At 33.1% G+C, this 24,000-nt stretch overlaps 1 protein-coding gene across 1 annotated transcript in view; it reads left to right on the top strand.

Annotated features, from left to right (window-relative positions):
- The first annotated feature begins 8,382 nt into the window (after positions 1–8,382).
- Positions 8,383–24,000, top strand: part of Ac3 (Adenylate cyclase 3) — a 50,939-nt gene continuing 35,321 nt past the window's right edge. Inside the window, exons 1-2 of the mRNA XM_068345258.1 lie at positions 8,383–8,506; positions 14,209–14,367. Of these exons, the coding sequence (XP_068201359.1) occupies positions 8,478–8,506; positions 14,209–14,367 (188 nt within the window). The 5' untranslated portion in view covers positions 8,383–8,477. The remainder of the gene's footprint in view (positions 8,507–14,208; positions 14,368–24,000) is intronic.

The following is a 24,000-nucleotide window of genomic DNA, read 5'->3' as shown; positions in this document are numbered from 1 at the left end:
ATTTTGTGGACATAACCCGCATGAGGATCAGGAGTGTGGGCCAGATAAAATCGAATGTCTCTCTTTATGTCTCAGCGTCACCCCTTGGCGGAGGTCAGAAATCTCTTATTTCTCTTTATATGTTCTAGAGTGGCAATATGCTACCACGTTCCCAAGAATCAAAAGTTAGAGGAAAGTGGTTAGATTAGAAAAAGTTAGAACTATAAAGGTTTAAAGGCCGTTCATGAATGGCAGAGGCAAGGGACAGTGGCATTGCCGTATCAAGCAGGACAGTGCCCTAGAGACTGATCATATTACTTATGACCAGCGCCCAAACCCCCTCTCCATCCAAGCTAGGACCAGGGAGGGCCAGGCAATAGCTGCTGATGACTCTGCAGTATCCTTTTTTTTAAAGGGAAAAGACTGAACAAATAAACCTAAACCTCCGGAGACGGGTAATACGAAACGATACCTCACAAAGAGGTCCTCATATGAAAGTTCAATCATAAACCTTTAGAAATATTGGAAATATCCTGCATTCTGCTGTTTACTTATGTTAAGGCCATGTGATTACTTATTCATTTTTACTATTTTTAGTCATTTGCTATTCTTCTAGCTGTTTGTCTCCATTTCCGCATATGCTTTTTTTTTGGGGGGGGGGGTTAAACTTGCTCTTCTAGTCAGTAGCAGTTTCGAGTTTTGTCTAATGCCATACAAGTCTTTAGAAATCTTTATTTATAATGGAAAATAATAACGTATGGCATTTTGATACGGAAGATAATATGCTAGAAGTTAACGCCCCTTTTCAATTTCAGGAAAAGCTGACGTGGAGACTTGGAGTCCTAAACGGGTTTCTGGCTTTTTTAGTCTTTTTAACTTACGTTAAGACTTTCAGAAAGACTGGGTATCTAATTGGAAGCTGGTTATGTCTTTTGCAAGTGGGGTTGAGGGAGGAGTGTGGAGCAAGGGAGAGGAAAAGTAGGTATGACTTAAGAGGTCGCCTCCACCTCTCGCTAAAGGTTAAGAGGCGAGGTTGAGGACGCTCCAGGAAGCTCAACCTCCCTGGAGTGCACCTACTGACGAGGGCAATAAAGGCGATGATCCCTTCGGGACGGGATATTAACTGCGTCCTTATCGCTGCTGGCGGTTGTCACCTCGAATCCAGCCGTTCCCAAACGCCTCCTCCGGGGTCAGGAAAGGGGGGAGAGGGTCGTAGGTGAGGTGGCAGTGATGTCAGGCTTAAATGGGGGAGGGGCAGGGGGAAGGGGAAATGAGGGGAGTGGGGTGTGAGGTATTCTATTATCCACTCCCATTTCATATAATGCATTTTTGCGGAGACTCAAGTGGAGGTTGAAGTACAGTTGCCCTCCAGGTGAGGGAAATGACGAAATGCGTTCTTTCTTTGCTTGCTGCGAATGTTTTGCTGGTTGTATTTTATTTTGGCAAACGTGGTTTTCATCGAATAATAATAATAATAATAATAATAATAATAATAATAATAATAATAATAATTACGATGATGAGAATAATAATAATAATAATGATAATAATAATAATAATAACAATAATAATAATAATAATAATTTTTCTAGAGGAATATTTAGCGAATTTTGTATTGTTCGTCGAGACGTCTATATGCATTTTGGGGGGTTAAACCAGGACCAACTTAGAATTAGTTCTAAGTGGGTCCTGGATAAAAGAAGCCTTACCTAAGACATTCTATTTTGAGCAGGTTAAGAACCCGGTTTTGCCCTTGGAGAAAAAACGTTAAAATTCGATAACGTCTCGTGAAAAGGAAAACGCATTTACTGGAAAAGTTTATATATATAAAAGCTTCCTGATACGTACGGATGCAGCATGATTTTTTTTCCATTTCCCAACATGTTTTATTTATTCCTGCTTGCAGTCATGTGTCTGTAATTCTTCAGATGCCTTTTGAAGTTGACTCGCCTTCAGAGATGATGCTGTATTGTAATAGATTTCGACTTAGTATTTCGTTTTTTTTTTTTTTTTTTTTTTTTTTTTTGGCTCTAGGTGTTCCCATCATAGACGAAGTTAACGTCAGTGAGGTTAATGGCACCGTGACTGAAACAATATAAGAATAATACGTGAATTAACTGCCATAAAGATGGCCTGGCAGGGACGTTTCCAATAGGCCACTACAACTCCCCAATGTTGAGAAGAACTATTACATCGGTGTAATTCATTACGTCATTTTTTTCTACTCGGTCTGTGTTCAATATATTGTGGAAATTTCTTAAAAATATTTTTCCGAAAGAACATATTCTTGGTCTAATTGTGACACCCTCTGCCCCACCACTCTCTCTCTCTCTCTCTCTCTCTCTCTCTCTCTCTCTCTCTCTCTCTCTCTCTCTCTCTCTCTCTCTCTCTCTCTCTCTCTCTCCGTTTTTTACAATCAAGAATTGATTAACTCAACTTCCATCCCGGTTTTTGGCTCAATCCACAATAAGGAAAAGCATCAAATTTCAACTTTTGAATACTCGGTTAATCTAATATACTTAGTGGTTCGTCCATAACCCTTATTTGTTGGCTCTGCATTTTCATTTAACAAAAATCTTAGTTTTACTCATATTCATTTTCAGTCCCACAGAGTTGCTCGAAATCGGAGAGGAATATCCTCATTCCCGGTGTTGTCAGAAATTATGATAACATGAGTGAGGGACGAGACGGAAAAACCGTTACCAAAGGAAAATTATGTACCGTCTTGTGCCTTCATTCTGTATATTCCTGTATAAGTTAATGGTGAACCGTGAAATAAGCGTGCACCAGGCTAATGCACCAGGCTAATCGATGTGTAGTTACACACTGACTTCCTTTCCTCACTGGGCTATTTGTTTCCCTGTTGGGGCCCTTGGGCTTATAGCATCCTGCGTTTCCATTTAGGGTTGTAGTATTCCTTGTAGTAATAATAATAAATTTCCTTTTCTGTTTTGTTAGATTTTCTAATATGAGTTTTCAATTTCTTTTGAAGTCAGTGAACATTTCTCCCCTTTTTTGAATAAAACAATAAAGAAAAAGTTCACCTTTGGAGTAGGTTGCCACAAATTTCTCTCATAATAATAAATTTCCTTTTCTGTTTGGTCACATTTTCCATTTCTTTTAAAGTCAGTGAACATTTCTCCTTTTTTTGATAAAATGATTAAGATAAATAAAGTTCATCTATGGAGTAGGTCGCAACAAATTTCTCTTCTTAAGTTAAATCTAGTCGTTTTTTATGTCAGATATCAACGTCAGCGTTCAAGAGTTATTGGTTCCGATACGGAAGGTTTGAAATAAATCGTCTCTGACAGACCGATCATCGAGAGAGGATTTTTCCGATAGACCGGAAGGGAGGTCGGGAGGGTCCTAGAGATGGACTGACATGCCGAAAGGCTTCCTTGCGTCGAACAATCTCTTATTTGATGTGAACATACAGGCGAACAATCTTTTACTTAAAATGAACATACAGGCGAACATTCTGTTACTTAATATGAACATAAAAACGAACATGTTAATTAAAATAAACATACAGGCGAACTGTCTGCTACTTAACATGAACTTACGAGCGAACAATCTGTTACTTAATATGAACATACAAGCGAACAATCTGTTACTTAATATGAACATACAAGCGAACAATCTGTTACTTACTATGAACATACAGGCGAACAGTCTGTTACTTAATATGAACATACAAGCGAACAATCTGTTACTTAATATGAACTTACAAGCGAACAATCTGTTACTTAATATGAACATACAAGCGAACAATCTGTTACTTAATATGAACTTACAAGCGAACAATCTGTTACTTAATATGAACTTACAAGCGAACAATCTGTTACTTAATATGAACATACAAGCGAACAATTTGTTACTTAATATGAACATACAGGGGAACAATCTGTTACTTAATATGAACATACAAGCGAATAATATGTTACTTAATATGAACATACAGGCGAACATTCTGTTACTTAATATGAACATACAAGCGAACAATCTGTTACTTAATATGAATATACAAGCGAACAATCTGTTACGTAATATGAACATACAAGCGAATAATCTGTTACTTAATACGAATATACAAGCGAATAATCTGTTACTTAATATGAACATACCAGCGAACAATCTGTTACTTAATATGAACATACAAGCGAACAATCTGTTACTTAATATGAACTTATAAGCGAACAATCTGTTACTTAATATGAACATACAAACGAACAATCTGTTACTTGATATGAACATACAAGCGAACAATATGTTACTTAATATGAACATACAAGCGAACAATCTGTTACTCGATATGAACATACAAGCGAACAATATGTTACTTAAAGGAGGTTTCTTGATTTAGGGACTACTAGGGAAATTCCCTTTGGAATAATTATTAGTCGTTGTTGATTAATGGGGGAAATTCCCTACTATTTTTGTCCCATACTTATCTAGATGACATTTGGTTATTGTATATATTGTAGTCCTTTTTCAGTGTTTACCTAAACTGGTTTTTGTTGTTTTAGTTTTTATGGTGACTTTATTTTGCAATTTTGTTATTGATGGAATCATTTACAAAATTATATATATATATATATATATATATATATATATATATATATATATATATATATATATATATATATATATATATATAAAGTATATATATATATATATGTGTATATATATTTATATATATATATAGATAAATAAAGTATATATATAAAGTATATATACATATATATATATATATATATATATATATATATATATATATATATATATATATATATACATATATACATATATATTTATTTATATGTTTGTGTGTGTTTTAAATCATTATGACTTACGGCATGTAGCTATTATAATTCAATGTTTGCATTCCCATGTGCAGTATATAAGGGATTTACTATTGTATATACGAACTGGTTTGCGAGAGCTTCCATTGCAATAAAAGTAGATTAAGGCCATTAGAGGTGTTGTGAGGTTAATCACCGGATACTAAAACGAGAAAAAAAAATACTTGCGGTTAACATTCAATGCACGTTAAATTTGGGTTCACTTGAATGCTCTGGGTTTATGGTAGTCTGTTACTAATAATAGCAGTAATTCAGTATGAAGTTTTTTATGACGTATGAACAAATTCATGGTAAGTAATTTTGTATATATTATATTTTAGTTGGTGAATAGTAATTCTACCAAAGGGATGTTTTTCAAATTACTTTTGTCTCTCGTCCTATTTAAAGAAAAAAAAATTTTTAATGTATTGACAAAAAATAAATTTTTATTTTTCTAGATATTACTTATAATTATAGCCAACGAGGATAATTTATTTACCGATGATTGTATGTGTCTGTCTGCCCAGAAGATACCTCATTAAGTTATTGCTGAATTTCAATTAATTTGTGTGGAGTATTTTGTCATTGGACAAACAAGCAAAATGTTTATTAGATCCTGAGTTTTATCCAGTTCTGGATAGACGATGTTTTTAACAGTAATCTATGAGAGGGTCGAAAATGTAATGAGCAACCTCAGGGAGGTTACGTACTACGAACTCGGATCAAGGAACCTTCTGTCTGCTAATTGAATAGCGGCCAGTGGCGAGAGAGGCTGGGCCATAGCTGTACAAAGGCAATTCTAATCTTGAATTTTACTACCTGGAGACTTTTAATGGAACGCCCAAAAATATTAATGGATAAACGTTGCATGTTGTAATATATAGAGTTTTCTTGCTTTGGGGTACACTCGGTCATGATTTTCTATCTTATTTCTTTTTTTTTTCTTTCTTTTTTTATATGAAAAATCTAATTTAATGTTGTTGCTGTTCTTGAAATATTTTATTTTGATTGTTTATTCTTCTATTGTAGATTATTTATTTCCTTTTTTCCTTTCCTCACTGGGTTATTTTTCCCTGTTGGAGCCTTTGACCTCATAGCATCTTGCTTTTCCAACTAGGGTTATAGCCCAGCATGTAATAATGATATTAATTGTATTTATGTCACCTTCAACCTGTGCTTCCCATATATTTGTGGCATCTTCATCCATTCCTCTTGCACCACAATTGCATGGCTTCTCAAGGAACATCCATATTACTAAACATTCGATTTTTTAGTGTCAAAGTTATTCCCGTTGAAGTTTTTACTCTCTCTCCCCTAGGACCACTAGTATTCTGTTGGTCTACGGGCCTCAGTGTGTGACTTTTCTGCTGGCATCAGACTGCTAAGGTCGGTTGCAAATTTGAGTGTCGCTATATTATTATTTCACATCGGAAGGCTATAATTTTACTTCCTGCCATATCAGCTATACTCTTTTTACACCTCGGTACAGACTTAGGCCTGGGAGGCCTACATTATATTTTCCTTAGAACGGCTTGCTAAATTACAAGTGACTTGTCAGTCTCTTTCCATTCAAGCCTCAACTGCTTAGTTCTAGATCGCTTCTGTAGTTCAATAAGGAAATATTTACTGCAAATTGCATTAGACCTTTCCTTGCTGGGAGATTTTTTCCAACCCGGAGCATGCATGTATATGATTGCATGCATATTTAAATAACTGCAGCTTGCTTTATTTTACGTTTCACTGAGCAACTATTAAGATTTCATATTCAGGATATTAAAGTCCTTGAAGTTGTGACGAATTTTTATATGAGTCTTGTTATATTAGACGCTAACAATGCAGTTTTTTACCCCAAGATTTTTTTTATTTTCCTTAAAGTATCTATGTTTTCATGACAAGCCATTTGTATACATCATACTTAACCATATAATTTATATTAAAACGCTATGGCCTAGTTAGGTAGCCTCAGCTTTAATATAATGTGACCCCTGAATTTACAAAAGAAGAATGACGTGTATTAAATGAACATAAAACTCTTGGAATTAATTTTTAAAGGTGAGAAATAAAATGTATTATAGATACGTTTGAAAGTTGTGATTTATTTGTGGGGTGAAACAAATCAATTGAGTGGTTTTATGGGAACTATAGTTTGTTTAAGATAAAGTTAATCGCTAAAGTCTACCCTTTTATAAAGTTGTGTAATTACCTCTGTATATAGTTCCTTTACTTACTCACTATAGTTGCTTAAGAAATTGTTAAACGATAAAGTCTATTACATCTGTATATAATTTGTAATTCTTTTCCTGGTTCTTTTTTTAATCTAATAACTTCCCATAACTCTATTCATTAGTCTAGTAGGAATTTATTGTATTTAATAAATAAAATAAGTGGAAGTTTAGACTGGGAGAGGAAGGTCTGAAGATAGGAACCTCTGGAGGTCTAGTGGCCTAATTGTAAGGGAAATAACAGGGGAGATAAAGAATGAGGTTGTTTGTTTGTTGTTGTTTTTTTTTTTTCGTGTATGTGAACCTGTTTGTTATCTAAAGTATTTATTTGTATTAATATTGTTTTTTATCATTGGTACTGGAGAAACCAGATTTTCCATCAATAATTTGAGAAGCTGAAGTACAATAAAATCCAAATGCCATTAAAACATTCAAAAGTTTAGAGAACTTTTATAGATTTTATTTCTACTTTTATTATTATTATTAATTAATTAATTTGTTTAATTTTATTATTATATTATGTGTTTTTATTTATATAACCAGTGAAATTCCAAGGAAAGAAAAACGTAAATGAACTTTAGTCAAAAAAAAGATAAAAAAAAAAAATAAAAAAAAAAAAAAAACACAATGCTAAAATTCCCATGAAAGAAATCGTGACAAAATGCCACATTGATTTAAACACTAAAATTGTCATCTTAAGCTCTTCATAAAAAAAGTTCCAATTCAATCAACTCATACAAGGGCTTTAATTAATGTTGTGTTTTTATCTTTTTCCTTCAAACTCTTCCATTTTCATATCTTGTTATAAAGAATTAATTCGTAATTTATCCATACATGATTGCTTTTCGCTGATCTCTTAACCATTTCTCGGTGTTTTTTTTTTTTTTTTTTTTTTTTTTTTTTTTTTTTTTTTTTTTTCTAAGCGTACGAGCCAGTTCGGAGTCTTCCAATTAATTATACCGCACTGATTCTTTATCAAGTACATTAATTTTTTCAGTATTTTCTCTTAAGTTTTATTTGGTTAAAAGTTAAATTAATCACAAGTAAATCATGTTACACAGAAAAAAATATCATTGTTATGAGGACTATCCTTGTTATTATTATTATTATTATTATTATTATTATTATTACTGTTTTTAGTTTTATTATTATTTATTAGTATCATTATTGTTTTGAATTAGAATATTATAATTGTTTTTTTATTTTAGCATTATATTATTATCATTAGTAATATTACTGATTTTTAATTTGATTATTATTATTTCATTGTTCCATTTTTTTATTTTATTATTATTATTACTATTATTATCATTATCATTATTATCATCAATTTCAGAAATACCACCAACTGCGCATCAAGATTCTCGGCGACTGCTACTACTGCATCTCGGGCGCCCCCAGGGAGAGGAGTGACCACGCCGTCAATTGCGTCCACATGGGCCTGTCCATGATAGATGCCATCAAGTGAGTGAGCCATTTCAGCCCTGCCTTTCACAGAGTCGTCAGAGGACAATTTGTGTGGGTTTGGGGATGAGGTATAGGAGTGGCTGGGTTAGAGGGTGTGTGTGTGCGTGTGTATTATTATTTCGTCTGTCTGGCAAAACTAATGAAAAATTACTCGGATAGATGTCTGTGGTGGTATAAATCTCTCTCTCTCTCTCTCTCTCTCTCTCTCTCTCTCTCTCTCTCTCTCTCTCTCTCTCTCTCTCTCTCTCTCTCTATATATATATATATATATATATATATATATACACTGTGTATATATATATATATATATATATATATATATATATATATATATATATATATATATATATCGTAGATATTAGGTTATATGAAGTTATAAGTCTCTCTCTCTCTCTCTCCCTCTCTCTCTCTCTCTCTCTCTCTCTCTCTCTCTCTCTCTCTCTCTCTCTCTCTCTCTCTCTCATATATATATATATATATATATATGTGTGTGTATTTATATATACATATATATACATATATATACATATATATATATATATATATATATATATATATATATATATATATATATATATAATGCGTAACACGTGATTCTAAGAAGCAATAAGCCACAATGAACAATTGAAATATTGAGTGAATCCAGACTGGTTTTGTCCTTATATCATGATGTAGAGATGAAACCGAGCGGGATTCTATTAGTATTTTCAATTTTTTCCTCTGGTTTATTACATGGAGTAATATCTAGTTATATATATATATATATATATATATATATATATATATATATATATATTTATTTATATATTTATAGATATATATATTTATAGATATATATATTTATAGATATATATATATTTATATATATATATATATATATATATATATATATATACACAAATGAATTCAGTATCTCTTGTTATTTTTTTATATTTCTGTGTTTCTTACATATCATGTTCAGCATGAACATTAATATACATATAGTTTTTATCTCTAATGTTCATATAAAATTTGATTTCTAGTCGGGAGACATTTCAATTAGACTTTACTTTTTCATATCAAATTTTTCTCAGTAATAAAAGTTATCTTTTCAATAAACCATATATTTTTTTTATAACAAAACTCTCTCAGTAATGAAAGTTATCTTTTCAAAAAACCATATACTTTTTATAACAAAACTCTCTCAGAATGAAAGTTATCTTTTCAATAAATCATAATTTACAATATGCATAATATCAGAGAAAGTGTAAGGTTAGGGTGTATTTAGGGGGGGTTGGTGTTTTGGGGGGGATGGTTAAACAAATAATCATTATGTGCTTGAGAAATAAGGGATAGCGGAAAAACTTCCGGGCCCTGCAAAAATGCCTCGTTAGGCGACGAACGAAGATAACTCGATATGAGGAAGCCAATCTCGGGTAGGTGTGGAAGTTAGAAAGAAGTGCTTAAGCGGTCTCCCGGGATACAGGCTTTTTATTAATCCATTTCGTAACTAATTGCCTTCCCCTTTGGATAGAGTTTACTTTTCATTTTGGAGATATTTTTTTCCCTCGTGAGTGTTTTCTTTCTCTTTGGTGAACTAGTCCATTGAGTTGTTTTTCCCCTTGACGAGGTGCTTCATCCCTCTGGGAGTTATTTATTTCTTTCTTTCACGAGCTGCTTTTACCTCTCTCAAACTACTTTTAGCTTTCATGGGCTACTTCTCGAATTGGTGGTCTACTTTCCCCCTTTTGAGAGTTACTTTCCCTATTAGAGAACCACTTTCTCTTTTCATGGGCCACTTTTCCTCATTGGTTCCTCATATCTTCTTGGCAAACTAGTTTTCCCCATATAATAGAAAGCTGTATCCTCTTGGCGAACTACTTTTCCTCTTGGAAAGTCATTTCCTTCTTGGTGAGCTACTTTTCCACTTGGAAAGTCGTATTTTCTTGACGAGTCACTTTTCCCCATTGAAAGTCACATTTTCCTGGAGAGTTACTTTTCTCCTTTGGAAAGTCATATCGTCTTGGAGAGCTAATTTTCCCCAAGGAAAATCATATATTCTTGGCAAGCTAATTTTCCTTGGGAAAATCATATCTTCCTGGTAAGCTAATTTTCCCCTAGGAAAATCATATCTTCTTGGCAGGCTAATTTTCCTTGGGAAAATTATATATCTTGGCAAGCTAATTTTCCTTATGAATATCCTATCTTCCTGGCAAGCTAATTTTCCCTTAGGAAAATCGTATCTTCTTGGCGAGCTAATTTTCCCAATTGAAAGTCATATCTTCTTGTCAAGCTAATTTTCCCCTTTGGATATTTATATCTGCTTGGCGAGTTGCTTTTCTCCTAGAATTGTGAAAGAATACAGATTAAAATGTTGATTTGATTTAGAGAATTTGAACTCGAGAGAGCTCTTTGGAGGATCGGGAATGTTCAGCTTAAGGTAATTTGTCTACAATGAGACTTTACACGTTCAAACCAATCTCAATCCCGGGTAGAATAAAATGTTCAGTCTACAATAGGTCAACTACCTTTTACATATGGAAAACTAAACATTTATAAAGCTTGCTGGAAACTTTATTGGTTTAAAGGTTTAAAAACCACTCATGCGTGGCAGAGGCACGGGACAGTGACATTGCCCTATCAAGCAGGACAAAGCCCTAGAGACTGACCATATATTCACATGTTCTGCTCCCAAGCCCCCTCTCCACCCAAGCTAGGACCAAGGAAGAGCAGGTAATGGCCGCTGATTGCTCGGCAGATAGACCTAAAGGCTCCCCTAAACCCTCCATCCTTAGCTCACAAGGATGGTGAGGTTGCAGCGACATAAAAACTAACGAGTTGAACGGAACTCGAACCCCAGTCTGGCGTTCACTAGTTAGAGACGTTACCACATTATCCACCACAACCCTAAGAGGAATGGCAGTAGAAAGTTTATCCTGTGAAATGGATAAAATTTTTGGGCTTAATAAAGTTTGAAAAATGTCACATGAAAATAAAAAAACTTAAAGAAGGAAAATGATCTCTATATAATAAGCCTGTGATAGTAGAAGGGTATGAAACCTGATGAATATCTAGAAACTTTATGTCCATATTGTATGTTGATGTGGAGGCATTGAAGAGAAAATTATAGTGGTCTTAAATCGCTAAGATGATTGCTGAGAGAGAGAGAGAGAGAGAGAGAGAGAAAGAGAGAGGTTTAGGATGTTCTCGTCCTCGTTTTTGGTACTTATGTTATATAATATATATATATATATATATATATATATATATATATATTACATATATATATATGTGTGTGTGTATATATATATATATATATATATGTGTGTGTGTGTATATATATATATATATATATATTATGTATAGAGAGAGAGAGGTTTAGGAAGTTCTTGTTCTTGTCCTTGTTTATGGAACATATGTTATATATATATATATATATATATATATATATATATATATGTGTGTGTGTGTGTGTGTGTGTGTGTATAGGTATATATTTATGTATAATGTATATATATAGATATATATATATATATATATATATATATATATATATATATGTGTGTGTGTGTGTGTGTGTGTGTGTACTAAAGTTCAGGTAAGCTGTAATTAGATCAGACAAACCAGATAATTCTATATATCATTTTTTTTATTTTTTTTTATTAAGGATACCTTTTCAACGTGCTAAATTACATAAAATACTTATAATAAACTCGATGAATACTGTATAGAATTCAATAACATCAGTTGAAAAAGTCAAGTAATAACGGTAATGTTGGTTGATGTGTTTTATATAATCCCTTTCAGCTCTAATTGATCGCTGATGCTCAACTTTTATCTGAAGAATAATATTAAATCTTTATGCCATTATGTTTTTATTCATGGTAGATTTCATTGCCCCCTCTAATAGTTAATGTTAAATTAAAGTGTTTTGTGAATTCTATCATATTTTCTAAGAATATATATTTTTCAATTTACCGAAATGCAAGACTTATCAAATGATGCTCTTGTGTACGATTTTGATAGACACTCTAACTTACGCAGGCACACATACTCACACAAATGTACAGAAACTTACACAGGAACACATACTCACACACATGTACAAAAACTTACGCAGGAACACATACTCACACAAATGTACAGAAACTTACACAGGAACACATACTCACACAAATGTACAGAAACTTACACAGGAACACATACTCACACACATGTACAAAAACTTACGCAGGAACACATACTCACACAAATGTACAGAAACTTACACAAGAACACATACTCACACAAATGTACAGAAACTTACACAGGAACACATACTCACACAAATGTACAGAAACTTACACAGGAACACATACTCACACATATGTACAGAAACTTACACAGGAACACATACTCACACATATGTACAGAAACTTACACAGGAACACATACTCACACAAATGTACAAAAACTTACACAGGAACACATATTCACATAAATGTACAGACACACATGCGTGTCTCTCATAAGTATTAAAGGATGCAATCCTACCGTTTATGGAAATTTACCCAGTCCTGTACGGAGTACATTAAAAAATATAAGATTTAATGGGACCTAGTTGCTGTTCTAGCTATTTTGGGTTTCAACAGGAACACAAGGGGTTACATAAGGTTGAAAAATTTATATATACATATATACATTACTAGCTAATGTAACTGTGGTTTTGTCCCCCAGTTGCAGGGTCCCTGAATGGCCTCCTGGGCCCCAGAGCTGGGCCATGGGACATAAAATTAATTCAATCCAGTTTATACCCCATGACAATGTGAGAAAAGGTTCAGCTTTGCTACTGCATTAATAGACTGTGCAGTGAGTAGTATTATAGCCAACCATCCTCAGCAGCCATGTGTATATTCAACGGCTTTTGTCATTAAGGTTCACATTGGCATGAAAGCTGACACTATAATAACGATAATGAACATAGAGATGAAATTAGCCACTGAAGCCAGCGGAGATTCCATTTTTAACTAGACCTGTAAGAAAAAGTTTTTTTTTTTTTTTTTTTTTTTTTTTTTTTTTTTTTTTTTGTGTGTGTGTCATTCAATTTTTAGTCGATGTGCGTGTTATATTAGTTAACAAATTTGATTTAGAATTTTAAATGATTTACTTTATTGTACATAGGGAAAGACTATTTATCATGATAATCTATTGGATTGTCACGACCAATGAAATCGGCTGATCTGAGGCACAATCTCGTACTTTTATATTTTTAAGAGGTTTGCCTTTCATGTAGTGGTGCATTCTCTATTCACATGGTTTAATTCCTACTATTTGGGCTCATACAAGTCGCCCTTGCCAGAATTAGCGCATCAGGAATACTGTCATGTCATTATTTAGAATACTCTTGCTTATATTTTCGTATTTGTTTGTGAAAAAGAAAGATCCGTTTTTACAAAATCCTTTATAATCATTTATATGAATTCATTATTTTTTTTTTTTTTTTTGAATACTGTTATGTCTTTATTATCTACTGGTGGTAATTTTTCTTTGTGAATAAGAATGCCCTGATTCACAAAGTCCTTTAAAATTATTTATATGGATTCATCATCTTTTTTTTTTCTTTAGTACTGTTGTCATTATCTACTATAGATTTTTTTTTGTGTGTGTATGTGAGTGAATAAGAATAACCCGTATTAAAAATATCCTTTATAATTATTTATATCAATTCAAATTTTCCACAGATATGTTCGCGAAACGACAGGTTGTACAGTGGACATGCGTGTGGGAATTCACACTGGAGCAGTCCTGGCTGGAGTGCTTGGCCAGCGGCAGTGGCAGTTTGACGTCTACAGCAAAGATGTGGTTTTGGCCAATAAGATGGAGAGCAGCGGCAAGCCAGGGTAAGGATAATCTCAAATCTTCAGTTAGCAATTGATAATACTACTGCAATTTCATTTATTATTATTATTATTATTATTATTATTATCATTATCATTATCATTATTATTATTATTATTAATGCCTAATCTTCAGTAAACAGTTGATATTACTACTGCAATTATTATTATTATTATTATTATTATTATTATTATTATTATTATTATTATTTTATTATTATTACTATTATCATTGCCAAATATTCACTTAATATTTTATTTTACTACTTTTACTGTCATTATTATTATTATTATTATTATTATTATTATTATTATTATTATTATCATTCTTCAGTTAACAGTTTATATTGATACTATAACTGCCATTATTATTATTATTATTATTATTATTATTATTAGTAGTAGTAGTAGTAGTAGTAGTAGTAGTAGTAGTAGTAGTAGTATCATTATTGTTTTTGTTATTATTATTGTTATTATTATTATTATTATTGCCAAACTTTCAGTTAATATTTTATATTACTACTACAACTGACATTATTATTATTATTATTATTATTATTATTATTATTATTATTATTTTTGTTGTTATTATTATTATTATTATTATTATTATTATTAGTGAAGAAAATATGCGAGCTTCATCGGAAAAATCTATGGAAATCATAATGTTTATATCTTTTTGTTAAAAAGGATTAGCATCCTTTTTGCCATTTTTTTATTATTAAAATTATTAAGATTTTTTGAATTTTTTTTATTAATATTATTATTAGTATTAGTATTATTCTTTTAGGAAACACAAGAACTAAATTAGTTTCAAAAGTATATCAATAAACTCAACTCCTGACGATTCCAACGATATTATATAGTTTTTATATGCGGATTACACTTTAAGAAGAGTTTAACGGACTTGGCGGTGCTATTCTGCCAATAGCTTCTCAGTATTGTGTGCAGAACGGTTAAAATATATCAGAACCGGTCGTCTAAAATATCTAAGAAAATTGCTACAAATTGTGCAACCAACAAATCGTCCTGACACGAGAATAGTTACAGATGGTTTCGAACTATCAGAACCTAGATACATATCTATTTTAGATATTGGATTGGATAAGGATAGGGAAGTAGGGTATATGGGGAAAGGAAGAGTACCCCTGGATACAATCCAGTTTATAGCCCGAAGGCAGGTACTCGGGATGGGAAAGAATAAGGAAAAAGGGAGAAAGAGAAGTACAGGAGAAGAATAAAAGAGAGGGGCAGACCCTCGTGCGATGTTAGATAGTATTAGAAGCAGTTTGAGAAAAGAAAAGACAGGTAGGGAGAGGAAAAGTTTTTTTGGTTCAATGTCTAGCCCTTGCTGTAGGAGTCTGCCCTTCTGACACCTATTTTGATGGTTAAAAAGGGTATGATTGTTGAAATATTATGACTCTAGACTCTTAGAGCCTTTAAATATGCGGTCCTGAGGCTATACAACAGGCTCCCACGAGACATCCGAATAATTGAAGATATTAAGGCTTTCAAGAGGAAACTGAAGACTTTTTTATTTTGTGAGTGTTTTGACAGTGATGATCAAACAGTTAGCGAACAATAAGCGTTGTGAAATGTTAATTCCTCCCGAATGAACATCATAAAACAACCGAAGAGGTCCTGCAGAAAGTAGGGTTCCTCTGCTGTACAGGACCAGATAAGCAGCCCTTAAAGTAAAGTAAAAGTAAAGTAAGCGAAAGGGCTCCAACTGGGAAAAATGGCCCAGTAAGGAGGAAATAAAGAAATAAATAAAACGGTATGAGAAATAATGAACAATTAAAATAAAATATTTTAAAACAGTAACATCGTCAAAATATCATTAAAGTAATTAAATTCCTACCAGAATTTTTTAACTGGTTTCTGCTCAAAAAGAATCGTGAAACTGATTTTATCGTTTCCGGCGTGTGACCAAATTATGTTTTTTTTTTTTTTTTTTTTTTTGTCCGGGGGGTTGGGGGGACTGTACCTTTTTGTTTAGTTGTTTGTTTTTTTTGTTAGTAAACATTTCGTATGGTGTAGCTGTCGTACCATTTGGATCGTAAATCATAGCTTTTACTGTAGAATCTTTGAGAAAGTGAGTTACTATCATCCTCTCTCTCTCTCTCTCTCTCTCTCTCTCTCTCTCTCTCTCTCTCTCTCTCTCTCTCTCTCTCTCTCTCTCTCTCTCTCTATATATATATATATATATATTTATGAAAATATAAATATATATATATATATATATATATATATATATATATATATGTGTGTGTGTGTGTGTGTGTGTGTGTGTGTGTATACACATACATACACACACACACAACTTATTCCTTTCCTCATCCCTTTCCTGATTTACGTTTACCCTCTGCTATTTTTAAACCTCCTTTGTCTCTCCCCTTTCCTATTAACTGCGTATCCGTCATTCTCATGAAGTTTCATCCGATATGAAAGCAGCAGTTACTAAAAAGTGCTTCTCACCCTACCTCCCTCCCCCCTACCTTAATGGCAGCCTCAGTCCAACCCCCCCCCCCCCGTATCCCACTTCCTTTCCTCATCCCCTTACTCATCAACCCCCACCTATCCATCATCTACCCCGTCACACTTGACTATGTGATATTTATTATTATTTATTTGTATTTATTATTTATTATTATTTATTATTTATTATTTATTATTTGTTATTTATTATTAATTATTTATGATTAATTATAGTTATTTATTATTTATTTATAATTATTCATGATTTATTATTATTTTTAATCTTATTATAATGTATTATTATTTATAATAATTTATTATTTATTATGTATTAATTAATTATAATTATATATTATAATTTATTTATCATTATTTATTTTTTAGTATTAGTCTTCTCATCATCGTGCAGATTCTCTCTAACATTCTATATCCTATTAATTTTTCTTCCATCCCTCATTTCTCGTTTTACCTCTTGCTTGCTTTCTTTTCCATCAATTGTGCTTTTATTAGTTATTTCCATCTTCCGTTCCTTTTTCCTCTTGCTTTTTCTCTCACTTCCTCCATTCGTTTTAGTTCTCCCATTCCCGTCCTCTTTCTCCTACTTCCGCCATTCGTTTTCCTGCTCCGTTTTCCCTCTACTTCCTTCTTCCATTCTCTTCCTCGTTCTCCTACTTCCTCCATTCGTTTTCCTTCTCCGTTTTCCCTCTACTTCCTCCTTCCATTCTCTTCCTCGTTCTCCTACTTCCTCCATTCGTTTTCCTTCTACTTCCTCCTTCCATTCTCTTCCTCGTTCTCCTACTTCCTCCATTCGTTTTCCTTTTCCGTTTTTCCTTTACTTCCTTCTGCCATTCTCTTCCTTGTTCTCCTACTTCCCCCATTCGTTTTCCTTCTCCGTTTTCCCTCTACTTCCTTCTGCCATTCTCTTCCTCGTTCTCCTACTTCCTCCATTCGTTTTCCTTCTCCGTTTTCCCTCTACTTCCTTCTGCCATTCTCTTTTCCTTTACTTCCATTCGTTATCGTTCTCATTTTCCTTTACTTCCATCCCCTCCTCCTCTTTCCCTTCACTTCCTTCCTCCATTCATTATCCTCCTCCATTTTCTCTTCAGATCCTATCCTCTACTTCCTCCCTCATCCCTCTAAGCAATAAGTAAGACCAACATCCTACCGACACATTCAGGGTTATTGCCTCTTGCCAGAGTAATTAAAGGTCGTCAGTCCACACAAGTGTTTTGTCAGATGAGCCCAGTGAACTGTTAATTGCTTTCCTTCTTTCTTAATGCAAATGAGATTTGGTTTATATCGTTTTTCATTGTTACTTAATTTTTATAGTAGCAATACAGACATTTTTTTATAGTAGCAATACAGACATTTTTTTATAGTAGCAATACAGACATTTTTATAGTAGCAATACATACATTTTTATAGTGGCAATTTAGACATTTTTTTATTGTAGAGAATACATAGATTTTTTATAGTAGTAATACGTTCATTTTTATAGTAGCAATACCTACATTTTTCATAGTAGCAATACATACATTTTTCATAGTAGCAATACAGACACTTTCCATAGTAGCAATTCATACATTTTTATTATTATTTATTTATTATTTATTATTAGTCTTCTCATGTTCGTGATGATCCTCCCGTGCAGATTCTCTCTGCCATTTTATCTCTTATTTATCATTCTTCCAACCCTCCTTTCTCACTTTACCTTTTGCTTGCTTTCTTTTCCATCAATTGTTCTTTTATTAGTTATTTCCATCTTCCGTTCCCTTTTCCTCTTGCTTTTTCTCTCACTTCCTCCATTCGTTTTAGTTCTCCCATTCCCGCCCTCTTTCTCCTACTTCCGCCATTCGTTTTCCTGCTCCGTTTTCCATCTACTTCCTCCTTCCATTCGCTTCCTCGTTCTCCTACTTCCTCCATTCGTTTTCCTTCTCCGTTTTCTATCTACTTCCTTCTGCCATTCTCTTTTTCTTTACTTCCATTCTTTATCGTTCTCATTTTCCTTTACTTCCATCCCCTCCTCCTCTTTCCCTTCACTTCCTTCCTCCATTCATTATCCTCCTCCATTTTCCCTTCAGATCCTATCCTGTACCTCCTCCCTCATCCTTCTAAGCAATAAGTAAGACCAACATCCTACCGACACATTCAGGGTTATTGCCTCTTGCCAGAGTAATTAAAGGTCGTCAGTCCACACAAGTGTTTTGTCAGATGAGCCCAGTGAACTGTTAATTGCTTTCCTTCCTTCTTAATGCAAATGAGATTTGGTTTATATCGTTATTCATTATTACATCATTTTTATAGTAGCAATACAGACATTTTTTATGGTAGCAATACAGGCCTTTTTTATAGTAGCAATGCAGACATTTTTATAGTGGCAATTTAGACATTTTTTACAGTAGAGAATACAAAATTTTGTTATAGTAGCAATTTAGACATTTTTTATAGTAGAGAATACATAGATTTTTTTATAGTAGAGAATACATAGATTTTTTTATAGTAGAGAATACATAGATTTTTTTATAGTAGAGAATACATAGATTTTTTTATAGTAGAGAATACATAGATTTTTGTATAGTAGCAATACATACATTTTTTATAGTAGCAATACATACATTTTTATAGTAGCAATATATAAATATTTTATAGTAGCAATTTAGACATTTTTATAGTAGCAATACATACATATTTTATAGTAGCAAGACAGACATTTTTATAGTGGCAATTTAGAATTTTTATAGTAAAGAACACATAGATTTTTTTATAGTAGCAATTTAGACATTTTTTATAGTAGCAATACATACATTTTTGTTTATAGTAGCAATACAGAAATTTTTTTGTAGTAGCAATACAGACATTTTTTATAGTAGCAATACAGACATTTTTGTTTATAGTAGCAATACATACATTTTTGTTTATAGTAGCAATACAGACATTTTTGTTTGTAGTAGCAATACAGACATTTTTTATAGTAGCAATACAGACATTTTTGTTTGTAGTAGCAATTTAGACATTTTTTATAGTAGCAATTTAGACATTTTTTATAGTAGCAATTTAGACATTTTTTATAGTAGCAATACAGACACCTTTGTTTCCCTATGTGATTAAGTCAAATCGTATCAAGGGTCTTATTACCTCCGCCAACGTAGTTGGAAGGAGGTTATGTTTGCGGACCTGTTTGTGTATGTTTGTGAGTGTGTTTGTGAACAGCTTCTGGTCAGAATATTTTTATCGTAGAGTTATGAAATTTTCAGGTATTAACTGTTATGTAAAAAGTTGGAAATATAAATTTTGGAAGGTCAAGGTCACGGTCCAGCAAAATGTCCAATTCACATAATCAGGTGTGAGGTTGGACATCGTTGTCACAGAGACTTCAAACTTGGTTCATATTTGAGTGTATGAAAATCCACGCCAATTAATACATGTTAAAGTCAAGATCAAGGTAGAGCAAAAGGTCGAGAAATAAGCTGCTGCGGCGGAGGTCTGCGCTCTACTTAGTGCCTCCGAGTGCCCCTCTTTTAATGCTTTTATTCCTCTGACGTTGGAAGATTGGTGAAGGTTTTGTATTTGTTTGTGTGTGTCCGTCTGTTTGAAGGTTCAAAGGTTACTCGTGAGATGCAAGGTTATTCTGCTGCCTGAACACAGACATATATGATCAGTGCCCAAGATATGACCCTTGGGAACCAGGCTTTGACCACCGATGATGTATAGTCAATTTCTTTTAGCGAGGCATATTTGCACCGACTCGCAGCGGTGCCCTTTTAGCTCAGAAAAGTTTCCTGATCGCTGATTGGTTGGACAAGATAATTCTAACCAATCAGCGATCAGGAAACTTTTCCAAGCTAAAAGGGCACCGTTGCGAGTCTGTGCAAATCTGCCTCGCTAAAAGAAATGGACTATAGTAGTTGTACTTATGCCCTACACCCTACTCTAGTTGCTGCCCCATGGTGTCGTGGAGTAGGATCAGTGCTCAAGATAGGACCTTAGGGAATCAGGCTTTGACTGCCGATGATACAGCAGGTGTGCTTATGTCTCCCACCCCCACCCTCACCCTACCCTAGCCATAGCTCACAGAAATTGTAATTTGATTTATCACTTAAATCCAGGTATGGGCAACCTGCGACCCGCTGGCCACATGCGGCCCTCGATGTGTTGCTGTACGGCTCTCAAAACCTTCTAGGTTACTGAAGCTCTTTATATTTTATAACCGTAATCATCATTAATGAAAATTGTTAGTTTTATGTAAATATTTCATATCAAGATAAATAAGACATGGAATAATTGTAAGAAATTATTTTATTCACTGTTAGAAAAATTAAACCGTAATTTTAGTCGGAAATTGTGCTTAAAAATATACTGTTCTCAACCGTATCTCAGTGGAACACAGTCGACCGTAATTTTACCTTACTTCGTTAATTACGGGTTGGTGACCGTAATATCACGTTTACGTCAATATAACCGTTTTTAGAATGGTAAAAATCCTGGAACAAATGTTGCCAGACTTTTACCGTTTTTTAATACAATTTTTTAATAGTGTATATTGGACATACAATACTTTTTGCACATATGTATTATCATGCGGCCCTCTCTCAATTGTATATAGATAAATGCGGCCCCAGTTGATGAACAGTTGGCCATGCCTGCTTTAATCTTTAAAAGCCTTACTTCAGCTAGAAATCTGGATCCACAGATTGGTAATCACTAAGCTACAATTCTTCTTCACCCAAGGGGTTAACTACTGCACTGTGATTGTTCAGTGGCTACTTTCCTCTTGGTAAGGGTAGAAGAGACTCTTTACCTATGGTCAGCAGCTCTTCTAGGAGAAGGACACTCCAAAATCAAACCATTGTTTTCTAGTCTTGGATAGTGCCATAGCCTCTGTACCATGGTCTTCCACTATCTTGGGTTAGAATTCTCTTGTTTGAGGGTACACTCGGGCACACTAGTCTATCTAATTTCTCTTCCTCTTGTTTTGTTAAAGTATTTATAGTTTATGTTGGAAATATTTATTTTAATGTTACTGCTTTTAAAATTTTTTATTTTCCCTTGTTTCCTTTCCTCAGTGGGATATTTTCCCTGTAGGGTCCCCTGGGCATATAGCATCCTGCTTTTCCAACTAGGGCTGTAGCTTAGCAATTAATAATAATAATAATAATAATAATAATAATAATAAAGGCCAGTGGAAGTTAATCAAAGTCTGTAAAAGGCTTGCCGATAAAGGAAAAATAATCCGATTGTGTATTAGATATTCAAAATGTTATCGATAGATTTCAATTGATACCGCTGGGGAAATCTTAGTTGGATTTTATAATCTGTCTGGAAGCTGATCCAGGATTCTTCTTTCAAAAGTGGCGATTAGATTTAGAGAAATTTTAGAATTTGGATATAATACCAAGATTTATTCCTAGTTATAAAAGGACAGTTTTTTCTATTTTTCTTTTGCTAATTTTTATTATATCGCTGACGGGAAAGCATTACTTATGTTTATTTAAAAGGGGGGTTTTAATGCATCATTTTTTGTGTTCTTTTGAATATTTTAAATGCTAACGAGCTGCAAGAATTTATGGATAAGATCTTCTGTCAATATTTTCTCGTAATTATTTGACAGTTTTTATCTTTTTCTTTTGCTAATTTTATTATATCATTGATGGAGAAACATTACTTATGTTTATTGCAAAGGCTAGTTTTAATGCAAAAAAATTTTGTGTTCTTATGCATGTGTTTTTATGCGAACGAGCTGCAAGAATATATAGATAAGATCTGCTGTCTGTTTTAAAAATGATTCCAACTTATTAAACTGCCAATGTCCAGGTTTAAACGGGATTCTTCAATTGTTTAAAAAAGAAATAACATGAGTTTTTGCATAGTATCAAAATATATGGGATAGTTGCAATTTTATTTTTTTAATATGAACTTAATTAACTGAAGTTTCAGTAGTATTGATAAAAAGTACAAATATCTGTCTATAGTAAAAGAATTTTTACATATATATATATATATATATATATTTATATATATATATATATATATATATATATATATATATATATATTTATTTTTTTATTTATTTATTAAATAAAACCACAAGTAATTACCTTACACTACACTTTCTGCTTTTATCAAAACAAAGTAGTTTTCAATAAGAAGAAAAATAACTTCATTATAAAATTAACTTTGAATTCAAAATTGGTTTCCAAATTGCTGGCTGAAATTCCCTGTGAAATCGCATCCACTAAATTCCAACACGAAAAAAAAATCAAGCCAAATCGCTGTAATTAAATTGAAAATAAAATTAGTATCTAGTTAATTTTGAAACTGCTGTATCCTCACGCTAATAACAGTAAACTGTCTTTAAGGGGTAAATGTCAGATAGATACATTTAATGGTCCACACGCGCGCACACACATTATATGTATATGTATATATATATATATATATTATATATATATATATATATATATATATATATATATATATATATGTGCGTGTGTGTGTGTTTGTGTGCATGCATATGTATATGTATATATATATACTATATATATATATATATATATATAGATAGATAGATAGATAGATAGATAGATAGATAAATAATCAACAACAACAAAAATTCAAGCTGTTTCTTGCCCACTGCACGACAAAGGCCTCTGACATGTACACATATACATATTTATGTTTTGGGTTTAGCCATTTCATCACCGCGCTGGCCATATTCGCATTGGTGATGGTGGGAGATTTTAGCCTGAGCACAGTCAGCAAACCAACCTAGCATGGGTTGGCCCTGACTAGTCATAAATCTGCTATTGAACTGTGAATGAGCCCTTGTTCAAATAAATCCTCAGAATATATGCCTCATATAACAAGAAGGCTAATCACTCCCGTAAGGTGGTAGGGCCGTCAGTGTGCCTCAAGCGGGTAAACTGTATGCATTACTGAAAAACGCATCCTTTTTAGCCTTCTACTGTACATCCGTTCCCGGTTCCATCTTGCTGTCATATTTTAACTTCGGATGTTTTCCCTGTTGCCCATGAGCGCTGAATGGCCTCCCCTGGCCTCATTGCTGGGCTTTTTTTTTTTTTTTTTTTTTTACCCAAATTCATAAAGTCAATCCAATAAATACCGAAGGTTCATCGGCAGTATGTTAAAATCACCATGGTC

The sequence above is a fragment of the Palaemon carinicauda genome, chromosome 21 (assembly GCF_036898095.1).
Source record: "Palaemon carinicauda isolate YSFRI2023 chromosome 21, ASM3689809v2, whole genome shotgun sequence".
NCBI classification, from domain to species: Eukaryota; Metazoa; Arthropoda; class Malacostraca; order Decapoda; family Palaemonidae; genus Palaemon; species Palaemon carinicauda.
The sequence above is the reverse complement of the archived record's forward strand: the minus strand, read 5'-3'. Positions and strand labels throughout refer to the sequence as shown.